The sequence below is a fragment of the Dermacentor albipictus genome, chromosome 9 (assembly GCF_038994185.2).
Source record: "Dermacentor albipictus isolate Rhodes 1998 colony chromosome 9, USDA_Dalb.pri_finalv2, whole genome shotgun sequence".
In the NCBI taxonomy this organism is placed as follows: Eukaryota; Metazoa; Arthropoda; class Arachnida; order Ixodida; family Ixodidae; genus Dermacentor; species Dermacentor albipictus.
Genome location: NC_091829.1, coordinates 46,830,559 through 46,845,360, shown reverse-complemented (window position 1 = coordinate 46,845,360; position 14,802 = coordinate 46,830,559). Strand labels below are relative to the sequence as shown.

Here is a 14,802-nt window from a genome sequence, read left to right as displayed (position 1 = left end):
AACAGTGGCCAAATACACAAAGCTTGCCATTCGTAAATTGGGTCGTGTAGTTTTTTTTTTTTTCAAATCCAGTTGAACAGCTTTGTGGGCATGTTATGGGCTTGAAGACACACGCGTGCGCGCACACAAACACACACACACACACACACACACACACACACACACACACACACACACACGCACGCACGCACGCACACGCACACACGCACGCACGCACGCACACACACACACACACAGCGGTACACAACAAAGCGATCGCTTCACATGTAGATTCCAACACGCCGGTTAGATTAGCATAATCTTCAGTGTGATAGCGTCATACGCTTTAGGCGTCAAAACCACCATTTTATTATGAGGTGCGCCGTACTGGGGGACTCCGGGTTAATTTTGACCACCAGGGGATCTCAGACAAGCCACCCCAACGTACGGGACACGAGAGTTTTTTGCATTTCGCCCCCATCGAAATGCGGCCACCGCGGCAGGGATTTGATCCCGCGACCTCGTGCTTAGGAGCGCAGCAACCTATAGCAGATAAGCCACGATGGTTTATTGGCATTCCTTATGAGTGTCAGGTGTAATTTGCATGCTCTTAATCTTGCTCTCGCAGTTTTGTTAATAGTTGCTGGTTCACTCTAAACAGTTAACTGTTTCAAGTCAGGCACTTGGATTTGTTTCTAAGTGTGCGCAACCTGTCTGCCTGAATTGTTAAATACCAACTTCTTCTGCGTTTGTGTAAAGGGGATCGATACCCCGTCATGCATTGTTCACCGTTGGTCTCGGCCTCTTCTTAGACGATGTCTGAGTAACGAAATAAAGAAGAGGAAGAACGTGGCTGCGACATATAGTCACCTAGCCTGCTTGATCAAATCAGATATGCTATACATGCTTTTCAGTCTAATATTTTGTTTACATCTGCTTAATCTTTCTTTTTTAACTTCCTCGAAACTTCTATTTCTACCTTGTACCACCAGTAGAAATGCAAGGTAATTTATATCACGAGTTTTGTGAAGCTCGGGAGCACTTATTATTCACTTCATGTCTAGTTCATTGCTCGGTGGCACGACCTTCTCCAACGATTCCCCACAACTCAACTATGGAACGCCGTCTGCTAGTGATGCTCTCACACAATTTTATCTCTATTTCTCTCTCTCTCTCTCTTAAATGTATGTACGTTTCTATATTTTCCAAACGGACATCGCCGCACCATGCTCAACGCGTATTCGCAACAAGTGCATTAAAAGCGATGCCATGTTTCCGTGGAGGCGGGAACAGCGATGTAACCTTTGTGCACGCACGCCTACCATTGCCGACGTGCCTGAATCCCCGTAGATTTTTTTCTCGCTTTTCCTTTGTTTCTTCCACAAAGGCAGCCGTTCCAAGGTAGCCCTTCACACCAACTGTGTTGCTGCGTACGAGATCGCTTGTTCGAGCGCCGGCCCTGCAAGCAGCAGTTCAATGGGCGCGGAACGTCAAAGCGATCGTGTGCCGAGTAGATAAAATAACTACAAAGCCAGCCAGCATGCGGCCTTCACTACAAAGCCGCGGTATAGCAAAAGTCAACCCGCACCTCTGTGGAGTCTGCCATAGCTCGGGCAGTCAATGCCTGCGAGAATGCCCGGCTGTAAATCTCCTCACTCGCAGAGTGCGTACAAAGATTTGGTGCGGTCTTCCCATCGAAGAGGTACAATCGCGTATTAACCTTGGTAGAGAACAAGCACTGCGGTTTTATGGCTATCGAAAATTTTCCTATACGCAACAGACGCAATCCCATTAAAACATCATTCTGTTTGCTTTAAAGGGCGAAAGCTGTCCCGCGTACAGGGATATAGAAAAGCCACGTTTCAGCCGGGTTATCTCGAAATCGATCGGTTCATTCATTACGCCTAGGGCAATTAGCTACAATCTAAAAATGAGATAGTGCCGCGGGGTGCAACCAAGCCCGATCCCAGACTACCGATATCCCCGCCCTTCAACGGCGGGCCGCTATCGATTGCGACCTAATTCGATTACCCCTAACGAGGGCGTATTGGTTGCCGGCGCGACGTCAGCGTGCTGCAGCGAAGCTGCCGCTTGACGACGTCTGGTGCGCGGGGAACCACGGAGGCAGGACCGGGAAAAGGGAAGGGGGGGAGAGAGAGAGGGGAGGGGAGCGCAAATGCGTATGTCGCGGGACACGCCTGCCCGCATCGACCGCGCCCAAATGCGCATGCGCGGCGCGGACCAGATTTCCTTTGTTTCCCGTGGCCGCGGCTTCTCGCCAAGCTCTTCGCTCTGTGTTGACAACCGCGGGAACTGGGGCGCGAACCCTGCTTTGGGCCTGCGCCGAAGGGACCGGCCTCCCGAAGCGTTGAACGTATACGACGTGCAGGCCAATGACGGCGTGCCTTTTCCACCGGGCGCGGAGGCATTTCGTGCCTAGCACTCATTGCTTACGTTCGAGCTTGCGACTTTGAACAAGCGCCTATTGAGATCAGAAATCGGCGGACGTTCATATAAGCGCTGCATTGACATTTGAAAACCCGTCTGTGAACTCAGCGCGATGTCCTGCGACCTTCTAACTCTCCACGCACTTGCAGGCTGCGCATGTGCCGTCGATACCGCGACAGCAGGACGACGACAGCGATGCGAGCGCACCTCGAATGGGCGTATATAATTGCTATCGCCACAAAAAAAAAAAAGAACGGGGGTGGATCGAAGGACGAAGCATTGAAAGCGACAGCAAGGTCCCTCTGAAGTTTGTTTCTCGGACAGCTCTAGCAACACGCGGAGGTGACACGTTGGCTCGATGCAGTGCGCGAAAAAATTGCGGCTGCGTCGCAGAGACAGCACCCACACCGCTAATCAGCCCACAGCGCGACGCTATCGGCCCACAACGCTATGGTGTGATGAGCGGATGAGTGCCGTCGCCAGCGGCATTGCAGGCGTCGCACGTTCATGGCGCGCGAGATGAGACCGACGGAAAACCGTCAGCTCTTTGCACCTTGAAGTTTCTCCTCCGTATACAGCACAGACCGTTGTGCCCGTAACAGTACGGTATATGCACAGATATACTAAGAAGGATGGATAGTGGCTCTGCACAGAGCGCCTGAAGCCAGTAGCGGGAGGCTACCCTTCGATTCATCTGTTGTTTTTTCATATTTTTTTCAAGACCCTCTAGACCTACGTGCGGGCCGTGCATGCAGCATCGATACCGTGACATCGCGGGGCCGACGGCTCAGACGCGCTCTTCATCAAGTGTCTCTAGAGAAATCTCGACACATAAGCACATGAATTATAGCTATAATCGGTGACAACCTAAGAATTACAAAGAAGCTGCGCCCACGAAAACGCAGCGCACCTGGTCTTCGCCTCTGAAAGGGAGCTGAACCAGCTGGAGCCCGCTGACTGCTTAATGACTTGGGTCGGCTAATGTAAATGCCAGGCTAATTAGAAAATCAAAGCTCGTTGTTTCAAGCTAAAACATTACATTTGGCTGAGCGTTGACATCAGGATCCCCTATAAGGTGTGGCTAGACTTTCAGGTTTCATCCTGAAACCAGTTACACAATGACCAATTTGTTCGGAGAAAAACAGTTGCTTCAAACACGCGAAACCGCGTGACGTCAAGTGAATAAGTGAATCTAATTAGATGGCGCGTCTACGCAAACTTCGTTTTAGTTGGAGAGCGTACACGTAACCTTGTAACTCTTAGGTTTTCACCGATTAAAGGCACGACCATCGTAATACCTCTAGAAAGTTAGCGGCCAGCTATGAACATGGACACGTCAGCTGGAAAACCATGCTATTCTAAAGGCAGTAACCTAAAGTATACAGGCCATAAATTGAGGTATCAGCGTTTCTGGGGGTTTTACAAAGTAAAGATCATTCGCCGATCACTGATTCCACTACAAACAACCCGGCCTCCACAAATATGTAAATACCCATTGTAGAATAGTCATCGAGTAAGCACGAACGCATTATCTATAAACTGTGTTCGCCAGCGCGAATCAAAGGCCAAGTCAAAGGCCGCACCACGCACCGGGCGATCGCCTTAAATTGTTTCTCCAGAGCTGCGAAATCATTTAGCACGCTAACTTAGCAAACTAGCGCTGCACATTCTAAACGGCATAAAGGAGTTTGTCGAAGTGCCCCGGAGTACTCTCTTCCCCTCACGCTACGGCGGACATCTTTCTGCGCCGATGCTATACGGACGCGTTGGGCGCCGAACGCAAGCTATCATAGCTCCTTGAGACGAACATGCTGCCGCACGACTCCTTTGAGGTTTCGCTCGAGAAGGACAACCCTCCTTTTCTGCCACCGCCCTCTCCCCCTTTCACAGCTGCGGGAGAGGGAGACGGCAGTCGCCTTCAAGCTCGCGCCGCTTGGGACAACACACATGTGACGAATTGCCTTTTATGTTATATCCAGTCAGTACAGATGTGCTGGTTCTAACTACTCTTTCACTATACTTAATATCTCACTGTAACAAACACGCGCCTCGAAGCGCATCCTTCTCTATGTAAACGAATAGTTTTCAGACGCTCGGCTATTCGTTTGCAATGACAATCGTCGACAACGGTACCTGCACAATTTCTGGGAATATATATGAGCGTATTGGTTGGCGCCACTCATTAGTTTACGTCGATGAAATTACGAAGTACTGCTGCCAGTGGAATTCTTCGTTAAGACTTTTCAATTCATGCGTTCGCGTAAAGGAACGCGGAAATATTTGGACAGAACATATCGAAGCTCCCAGAGATACCGCGGATGTGCGAAGGACGGCAGGCGCAGTGAAGGCTACAGACTTGAGCGCCCGACTTTAGACATGATATAATTCCCTCGGTGCATGTGAAAGTGCGATCAAGACTCGTTTCTTTTGTTTCTTTCACTCCTCCATCCCCCCACCGCACGAGCAGGGCAGTAAACTGAACTTTTCTCCCTCAATTATCTTCTTATTGCAATGTCGGCCTTCAGTAAAAACTACTTTCCCCTGTGTAATCAGCCACTATTAACGTTTCTGAAGCATAACTGCGAGTCGGCCTAGTTGGAACATATTCATATTGATACTTTTTGTGCGCAAACAAACAGGGACTAAGAATAGGGGCAACACAAGGACGAGCGCTTGTCCTTGTGTTGCCCCTATTCTTCGTCCCTGTTTGTTTGCGCACAAAAAGTATCAATATGAATAACGTTTCTGTTTATGTAGACACCCGTTTCCCCGTAATTACAGCTTCGAGTATTATATTCACGACCATGCTTGGAACGCGAGCAGGGATGTTGCTTGTAGAGGGTTTCAACGACTCCCGCATATTTAGAACACCGTCTGAGAGAGTTCGAGCGCAGTGCTAGACCTGCCTGTCGCTCTCTATGCTTCGTTCTTTGGCCGAAATTTCAGGCGATAACACGCCGCCTATCTTCACTATCCTCACAGCAGCAACATACGCCTTCAAGGCATCATTGCATCACGACACTGACTAGTTTCCTAGAAGCGTTGGGATGTTCGCTTACATTGACACTCATCTTCGGTGGTTCTAGCACATTTTCTTTTTTTACTCGCTCAGACATCAGCCACTCCCTCCCTTCCCTCCACCCCCCCCCCCCCAGCTTCCCTGCCTGGGAGACCTAGACTGCTCCATTGCAGGAGCCATACGCTCTACATTATGGCTATACCGATCGAGGCCCATTGTGTACGTCAAACACGTGAATATGTCCAGACGAATGGATTTAGCCTCAACGCTGGTTAACCACTGTACTCAGACTACGACGCTTTGACATGCTCACGCTTCCTTAATTTATAAATGGCATTGCTAGGTCGCGGTGACCAAGGCAGTACGGTTCGACCGCCTTTCCGCACAATCCTTTGACGTGTATAAGCACGTCGCTGCCATCTACCATACATCGCGCGGCTCGTAAACGTATATGGCTTTAAAATCATTTTTTTTTTTTTAGCGTTGACCTCCAATATTTCCGGTGCGTAGCAGTGCGCCACGTCAGAGATTTCGCAGGCGATGTGACAGCTACTTATGCTAATTTGTGATGGGCTGCTTCCCGAGTTGCATAATTGGCTTGACAGCAGAACGTTCATCCGCGAGGTGGCGCATCCTTGCCCGAGTTCCGGACGGTGTGCGATTTATTTCAAGCGGTACTGCACGCTCGCCAATGCAGAAATTGTGACTTGGCATAGACAGACGTTCGCAATAAAACTTCAAACGCGATGCCAAAGAAAGGTTGAAAATATTTTTTTTTTCTCTCAACGTAGCTCAGGACAAAAGGATTGCCATAGCGGAAAGGTTAAACTGTGAGCTTCCAGGCATGAGTGATCGTTCCACAGCCCCTCTCCAAGCCCATCGGTCAAACGGGAACTATAGCTAGGTGTAACTGGTATTTTGACCTCCATTCTTTCTCCCCGTCATTAGGCCAAGTATTGGGTAATGTGTGAGGCAACGAAATGTGCGTGTATAAGATAAAGTCATCTAACGTCGGACAGGCGATAATTGGCGATTGTTGGGAGGCTCCTTCGTCCCACAGAAGACCTAAGGTAGGGTGGTGACGATTACGACGCAAATGATGTAGTACTAATATGCAAAGAAACGGTCTTGTACCAAGGAACTCTAAAGCAGGATGGGAGTAATTATGGCATCAGTTAAAGAGGATGGGAATCTCGGCAGCTCAACGGTAATGGTAAATCTGGCTGGGCGAACATTTTGATAACCAAGTCGGGATAATTTAACGATTATGTTTCAGCGTTATTCATTTTCGCGCCTTGTTAGGGACCCGAGTGGTGTTCCGCCAACGTTACGTCAGCCGTCAACCGTGGATGACACGAAAAGATTAAAATCGAGTTGAAGGAATCCGTATGGACTATACCGGCACTAGTCATTCACGGCACTCGGCGCGATGGAACGGCGTTATGTCGTTCGGATGCCGAGCGCGAGCTCGCAGTTTTGATTACCGTCTATGTCAATTATCTTATTTGAATTTCTTTGCCCTTCCCTTAAACCTGGCGCAGAGTAGAAGGTGTGAACGAGTTGACGTCAGCTTGAGCCTCTATTGTTTCTTGAAATAAGTTTCCTCATTCTTTCGATTTGATTTTAGACGCAGCTACCAGAACGCAGCCGGCCCCGCGACCGCCGCGATGTCACTGGTCCGCTTTCCCGTAGGTTCCTACAGCTTTTGCCGAAATAGTCGAACGCAAACTCTTCTGTCACCTGTCATTGGATTTATTATATTTGGTTGTTTCTTTCTTTCTTCCTTCCTTTCTTTCTTTCTTTCTTTACTCATTTTGCATTTTGCTAGTCGTTCATCACCAAGCACACGCCACGTCTCATCTTGCCTGCCTCAACGGCTTGTGCTACCATACACGTCACAAACCCTTTCCAAGTCAATTGATACGAAGCACGTATGGCGCAAGGCGCACACATGCTGTCGATCTATCAAGTCTGCACACGCAGCTGTTGCAGTGCATAACGAGTCAAGTACCAGATCACCAAAACTTCATGCAGCTATTGGAAATAACGGATGAAGGTCTACGAGGGACAGCGTGCGTGCTTGCAAAAAAATTATTCTCAAATGCGTTTTTTCTTCTGCCCACATACTCCAAATACATTCACGTGGGTATACGCAGAAGTGTAAAACTTTGTCATGTGCTGGAAAAGCACTATGCTTCAAATTTGGCGGGCTATATGCATGTTTACCATTTTGTGAGCCAGTTTCAAAGCTTTGAACAAGTCGCCTGCATGCTGGTGTCGGCGCTTGCTTTCGTGTGTGCGTTTCGCCGTCGTGATAGACTGTGAATTAAGCAAGACTTAGCATAATCCACCCGCAGAAACCTGCCGCAATCGATCGTGTACTTTAGATTTAAGTTCCTGTACAAAAACTGCAGGTGGTTATAAGTAAACCGGATTCGCCAACTTCAGCGTGCCTGATAACTATACAGTGTTCGTTGCACGTACACCCCAATATTTTATTTAGTGTTTTCTTTATTACTTATTATTGCGTCAGCGACTACCACAGTAACACTTCGTCGTGTTATGTCACCAACTGTAAGGGTGGTCACTTTTCAATTTGATTCTGAAAATTTGAACCCCGTTTACTGGAAAGAATAGTTATCCTGCGTGTTCCCATGAGCATCAGTTAACAAGTGAAAGTATTCAATATGATTATACTAGAGTACAGAAAGGAAGCTTTCGTGCTCGTCTATGTACCTATAGTGTTGGCTTTGTTAGCAAATGGACAAAGCTAACTCGCAGGGTGAACCATGCCAGTTCAAATGGGAATATTCAAGGTGAAGTGTCACTGATATCGGCAAACGCACAAAGAATGTTAAGGGCATCAAGCTTAAAGAAAGATTTATTTGCAGAATAATAAAATTCCGTGTTCTGCTGCGTGAGTTTGCGTGCCATATTTTGGGGCACGCCTCAATCTCGGAGCTCGATCGAGCGCTAAGTTGTGCAGCAAACACCGAAAACTGCACCGAACAGAAAAATGCTAGACCCGTTTCTGCACGTCTGCTTAAGGCACGTTTACTTATTTATTATTATTTTTATTATATTCGTTTATGAATACCTTACATGCATTCACAAAGGCATTGACAAAGGGGTAACTTCGGTTATATGAACGTAAAACAAACGTTATTCGACAAGGCAAACAAAGAGCATCAATGTAACAAAATAATTATTCGCACAACGCAATAGCACACAACACTGGAACAGTCAATACAAGAAGTACATTCGAAATGAAAACTAAGAACAGATAAAAGTACCCTCGCCTAGGTACTATTTATTGGTACACGGAGATCATTGAACCCCAGAGTTGGCGTGCGAACGTAAAAATCGCCATATCCAAAGAGAGAGAGACAGATAAAAAAAAAATATGCCAGCACCACTTAAACTCTGCCATCTACGATAAGCAACAAGTTCGCAGACAAGGAATGATATGTGCGCCCACAAATTATGTGCTTAAAGGAAATAGAATAATAAACATACCACAAGTACACACCATAGATGCTACAAAATCAATCGACAAGGATGTAGAAAGGTACAGCACAATAAAATAAAGGCACAATATTACCAGACGGTTGAGATGGTAAAATGCTCGAGGCGGAGCACGAGGCAGAGCTCAGGAATTGCCTGGGATATATCCGGCGAGACTCTTCCGCAAGTGAAAAAAGAAACCATGCGCGCGTTTGATCTCTCGCACTCTGCCTTCTGCGGCCCGCCAGAGCCCTCGGCTGACAAAGCCAGCCATCTTGGGGCAGCCGGGCGCGCGCACCGCATTACACTTCGGGACGCTCTACAGAACACGGGATGCTCTGCCAATTCCAGTGGTGCGTGTACTCACCTCGGAGGAGTCGAGACGTACGCAGGAGTATCGTACACATCACCACCGCCTCGGCGAACCGGGAGCACCACCGAGCGGCACTCATCAGATCACCTCGGCGTGCCTCTTCATGTGCAGCGAGAGGTGGTCCGACCGGGAGAAGGCCCTGTCGCACAGGCGGCACTGGAACGGCCGGTCGCCCGTGTGCTTGCGGTAGTGGCGCGTCAGTTCGTCCGAGCGAGCAAACTTCCAGCCGCACCCTTTCCAGTTGCACTGGTAAGGCTTCTCGCCCGTGTGAGTGCGCAGGTGCGCCTTGAGGTGCGAACTCTTGGAGTACGTCTTCGAGCAGCCCGGGTAGGAACAGGTGTGCACGGTCACCTTCTTGGGACCGCGCGACCGGCGGCCCCGGCGGGGCTTGGGCGCCGGGGGCGCGGGCACCACGCTGGGACCGGGGTAGAGGGCGGGGGGCGGCACCACCAGGCCGTCGTGCTGGAGCGGAGACGGCGACGGCGAGGGCGACGGTACCCTGCCCTGCCCGAAGCAGGACCCGATGGCCGGGGACGGCCTCAGGGGAGTGCCGCACGGGGGGCCGTAGCGGGACGAGTCCGGCATGGAACCGCACCACTGGGGAGGGTAGGGACACCGCGCCGCGGCCAGGTAGCCCGAGCACTTGGACGGCGCGGGCCAGGCGTAGGGCGCCGGGTAGGCGGGCGGCGGAGGTATGGAGGACGCCGGGGAGTCGTTGCCCCCGCCGGCGTAGGGGTGCTTCGGGTCGGCCACGGTGAGACCGAGGTCTTCGAGGAGATCGGGTCGAGGCGGCGCCGTGAAAGCGGCCGCGCCGGCGAGGTGGTGCTGACCGGGGCCTCCGCCACCTCCGCCGTGGTGGTGGTAGCCGGGCCCCGGCGCCGAGGGCGGAGGTAGGGGCGGTCGCCGAGGGGGAAGAGGGCTCGGGCCGCGGGGCTCGGGGCTGAAGCCAGGCGCCATGTCGCCGAGCAGGACGCTCTCGATGTCCTGCCACATCTGCGAAGCGGCAAGAAAATGTAATTATGCGTGAGAATGGCTAAAACTGGGCGCGGACTTTGAAACAACAGCGCTATGAGATGCTAAAAGTAGAAAAGAGGATTATGCGCGCCTTGTGGCTACATGATAATCTGCTGTAACGACAGAACACTAGAAATTCGAGGCAGGATGTGACGCCTCTAGAAGAGCTGCAAGAAAACTGTGGCAGTAACTCAGAATAGGTGCTGCATCGTGTGCCTCTCATTCTTCGAGCGTGAGAATGAGAATAAACATCTCCAAACCAAGAAATATGTGGCGCTTCCTTGAATATAGATGGGTACCGACAGAGGACTTGTGATCTAAGAACGAAGGACTGGACTGATCGCCTGTGCGGAATCCTGGTATTCAGATATGTTTCATGCCACTGAATGGACGAGCTCTATAATGTCTTGCCTGTTGTATAGTATAACAGGGCACCCGAGCGCATACGGATGTGATCACCCAGCCAGAATTAGGATGAAAAGAAGACGTTTGCGCTAAGAGGAGCGTTTATTTAGAGTGGTTTTTGACGAGCATAGAATGCGCTCTTAGCTCCAAGAGGAAAGCGACAAACTGTCGACTAACCGCCCCCACGAGCGACTAGCGAAAGCCCCTTTATATTAGGTGTGCACAATTATAAACCAGCAACTGATTTAGTACAGACGTCGGTATAGCACGGGTTGCGTAGTGGCGATCGCATATGCGTTGCAGCGACGTCAAGGAATACTGAAAAGCAAATAAAAAAGACCATTTTCGTATGCTCCTTATATCCCCATTTCGACATCGCAAGGCATGCTTAACGAAACAGATACTCCAATCTTACTCAAGCCAGTCGATAACACATGTGTAACAAATGCCGATTGTTCAGTGCATGAGAGGTTATTCGCCGGCCTTTATATGGCCAAAGAGATTAAGTCGTCTGAGCGTTAAAAGAATCAATAAATAAATAAAGCAGATTGAGAATCTGCCACATCGGTTAAGGGCACTGTGTATTAACCCCCTAAACGTGGCTGTACATTCCACGACGCCATGAATATATATATATATATATATATATATATATATATATATATATATATATATATATATATCACGCCCTACAGGGAGGGGCAACTGATGGTGCTTTCTCGAGCCCGGTGGCAGCGGCACAAGCGACCGGCGCACGTGCCAAATCCTCAGCGTCTCCGAAACCGGATCATTCGAGACGCGCGAAGACGCGAGGAGATCCCGGTACACAGATACATTTCTTTTTCTTCCTTTTTTCCTGTCTCTCCTCGGGCGTGGCAGCGGACGACTTCGCGTTTAACAAAAGGACGCGTCCCTTCCAAAATGCGCGCCGTCGCGCGCGCGCGCGCGTTTAGTGCGCCGCACTCTCGGCAGAACTACAAAACCGCACCACCACCACCGTCGTCGTCAGGGTTCGGTCGATCTGCAACAGCGCGCAAAGCGCTCGAGTTCCGAGAAGGAAAAGCGCGCAGACGAGCCGGAGGATCCAGCGTCGCCAGGGGCAATGCCGCGGGCCCCATTCGCTAGCACCGTATACGTGAGTATAACACACACACACACATACACAGGCACACACAGACGCGCGCAATTCGCATGCCCGCGCGGCGCCGGCACAAAAGATGAACTTCTTCTTAGCCACGGGGGGTGGGTGAACATTAAAATGGCCTAATGTCGCGCCAGCTCGCCCCCCCCCCCCCCCCCTTCTTCCTCCATAAGAGACCAAGTATCGTTTGGGGTCTCATCTGCCGAAGGGTGTAACGCGGAGAAGCCGTCGCCGCCGACGCTCGGCGATGAAAACTAGTCAACGCCCGTCTCGTCGGCGTGAGGAGCGCGCGGCTTCAGAACCCCCCCAAAACCCCCGAAACCTGCCCTCCCCTTCCCCCTCTTCCCCCCGTGGCGGTCCAAATTTAGCGATACTGGTGGGCCACATAGGCGGGCGATTATACGGAGAGACGGGAGGGACGGATCGTGATGACAATGGGAAACGAGCCAAAACTTCAAAGTTCATCATTCCGAGGGCGCCGCGGGCATCCGCGAATATATACGCTTAAAATGAAAACAAAAATACATATCGCCGTAACCACACAACTCGGGAGGAGACCGCCCGAGTCACCGGTCGAGAATGAGCACAGCTGAGCATCACGATAGCGCCGACAAACGGTTCCTTGATTCTTTCTTTCTTTTTGTTTTTTTCTTGCTTCTATTTGCCTCTTCAGGCATTCTTCCCGAGTCGCTGTCATTAAAGACGGGCACGTGACTGAAGTATGACCCCGCAATGCGACTGCCGCGTTAAGATGTGACCCGTCGACGAAATGAGCGGGGGAAGTGGGAAGTTGAGACAGAATACGAGCAGGAGGGTGGCACTGTAAATATACGCGCGGTTTCAAACGTTTAGCTACTGCGCTATAGGGAAGCGAGAAATAGGCAACCGCCGCTATATGAGCGCCAAGTCTCAGAAAGATGCAGGCCACACCTCCATAAAGGAGAATGACGGGCGAGCGTTCTTACTAAAATACTCCGCGATCTTACCTCACCCCTTCCACTCGAGGGTAGTGACGTTCTCCATCCCGATGGCGTGTCGATAACCAATCAGGATGCGTTTATTAGTGACCTAGTGTTCGCTGTAGGTATACAGTGGCGAACTGCGGACGGCTGTATACTGCGCTCCTGTCAACTTGAATGTAAGGCGTATAAGGTGTTCCTGCATGCCCTGGTGTCTGTGTATATATGCGCCTTATAGGCGGAAGCGCTCGTTGTACGGCCCAGCAATGATTCCGCAGTACTGACGGAGGGCGACATGCTTGAGCTGATAAACGACGCATACTACCACGGAGGATTTTATTCTACAGCATAGTTCCCAGCCCACGACCAGCACTCAAGCGATGCAGTTCAAGTTCAATACATTCTCTTTGCAAATGCGAAACGAACAATGCGTGTTTCTACACCAACACCCTCTGAAGGCGCCCAGATATATGTTTTCGGGCGCTGATGGCGCGTTTGTTTGTGTCTGTAACAACTGTAGTGGTTTCACTGATCACAAACAGGAATGATCAGTGCAACCACTACGTATACAGTCGCTACATACAGATGCATCGACAGTGTCCGCGCGTAAACGTGAAGCACTGCTATACTGACTGCACTGCAGCGCAGTGTGCGCAGAAGATGCATCTCTCGAGCAACGCACCTCGCACACCCAGCGGTGAACCTTGAGCGGTACAACGTGACATGCTGCTGTGTAACATGCGCATAAATGAAGCGCACCAACGTCGCGCTTCTCACACTGCCACGCGGTACGGGAGTGTGCGCAATGAGTTCCTAAGGCAGCAAGCGTCTGCGGGAAAGTGACGCGATACAGCTACATGTAATCTAGGTTCGGCTCATAGATGACAAGTGAGGAAGTGAGAAACCATCGTACATCTACGCTCTCTGTTTTCGAGATCGCAACACTGCATATCAGATTTCAATACCGGTGCTCTCAAGCCGTGAGCACGCAAGAGTTAAATTTTAGCATCAGCGCGCATTCACTTGGCGGCAGGAGTCGGAGGGATAGAAATTTTTAGTGCGAGATATAATTCAGTTCTGGGGCACGCACATATAGCTGAACGTATATCATGCACGTTACGTCTCTCAGACTGTGAAATACAACAAGCACATGCAGTACTAATCTCGTAGATAGCGCCGATATGAGACGAAAGATAACTCTGACATTGTAATTAGACAGGAGAGACTGGTGAAACCCTATTATGTCGAACAAAACCATACTTCTCTGCGTATAAAAAAAAAATGTTTAAACGCTTGCATCCATGCGTGCCATTAGGAGGACAAAGGTGTTACGTAAGGCAGCTGTAAGTGCAAAGCATTCACTATCGGTATATCAATGCACTCATTCAGCGAACTTTTATGGCAGTTTATGGCTTTCTGCAGCTAACAACGAATTTATAGGTTAGACTTCCTCCCTCGCACTGAGGCCGCCTTCCGAATGTGCACGTGAACCGTGTCTTATTTTGGCTCTGCCTTCCCCCTTCTTTATCTCAATCCCTCATCCCCTATCCCTCGTAGAGCAACCAACCGGACACCCGTCTGGCCAACCTCCCCTTATTTCCTTGTTATATCTCTCTCTACGTCAAAGACAGAATGCGGAAACCCTTGCGTACCGAGATTTCTTTAAGGCAGGCTACAAAACGCCAGATAGTCCAAATCGATCCGGTACCCTCCGTCCCCGCATCCCTCACATTACACCGAGCGTCTTGCGACATAACGCGACATTAATTCCGACTCTCGCCTCGAAGTACGTTCCAACCCATCATTACTTTTCCTCAAGCGTTCCTCGAATCCCTACATGTAGAAGGAACCCGCCGTGGTTGCTCAGTGGCTATGGTGTTGGGCTGCTGAGCACGAGGTCGCGGGATCGAATCCCGGCCACGGCGGCCGCATTTCGATGGGGGCGAAATGCGAAAACACC

At 50.2% G+C, this 14,802-nt stretch overlaps 1 protein-coding gene across 4 annotated transcripts in view; it reads right to left on the bottom strand.

Annotated features, from left to right (window-relative positions):
• The window catches only part of LOC135897161 (Krueppel-like factor 2), a 99,973-nt gene that overhangs the window by 8,811 nt on the left and 76,360 nt on the right, over positions 1 to 14,802 (bottom strand). For all 4 annotated transcript variants that reach the window (XM_065425738.1, XM_065425740.2, XM_070525638.1 and 1 more), the window contains exon 2: positions 9,318 to 10,316. In XM_065425738.1, the coding sequence (XP_065281810.1) occupies positions 9,402 to 10,316 (915 nt within the window). In that variant the 3' untranslated portion in view covers positions 9,318 to 9,401. The remainder of the gene's footprint in view (positions 1 to 9,317; positions 10,317 to 14,802) is intronic.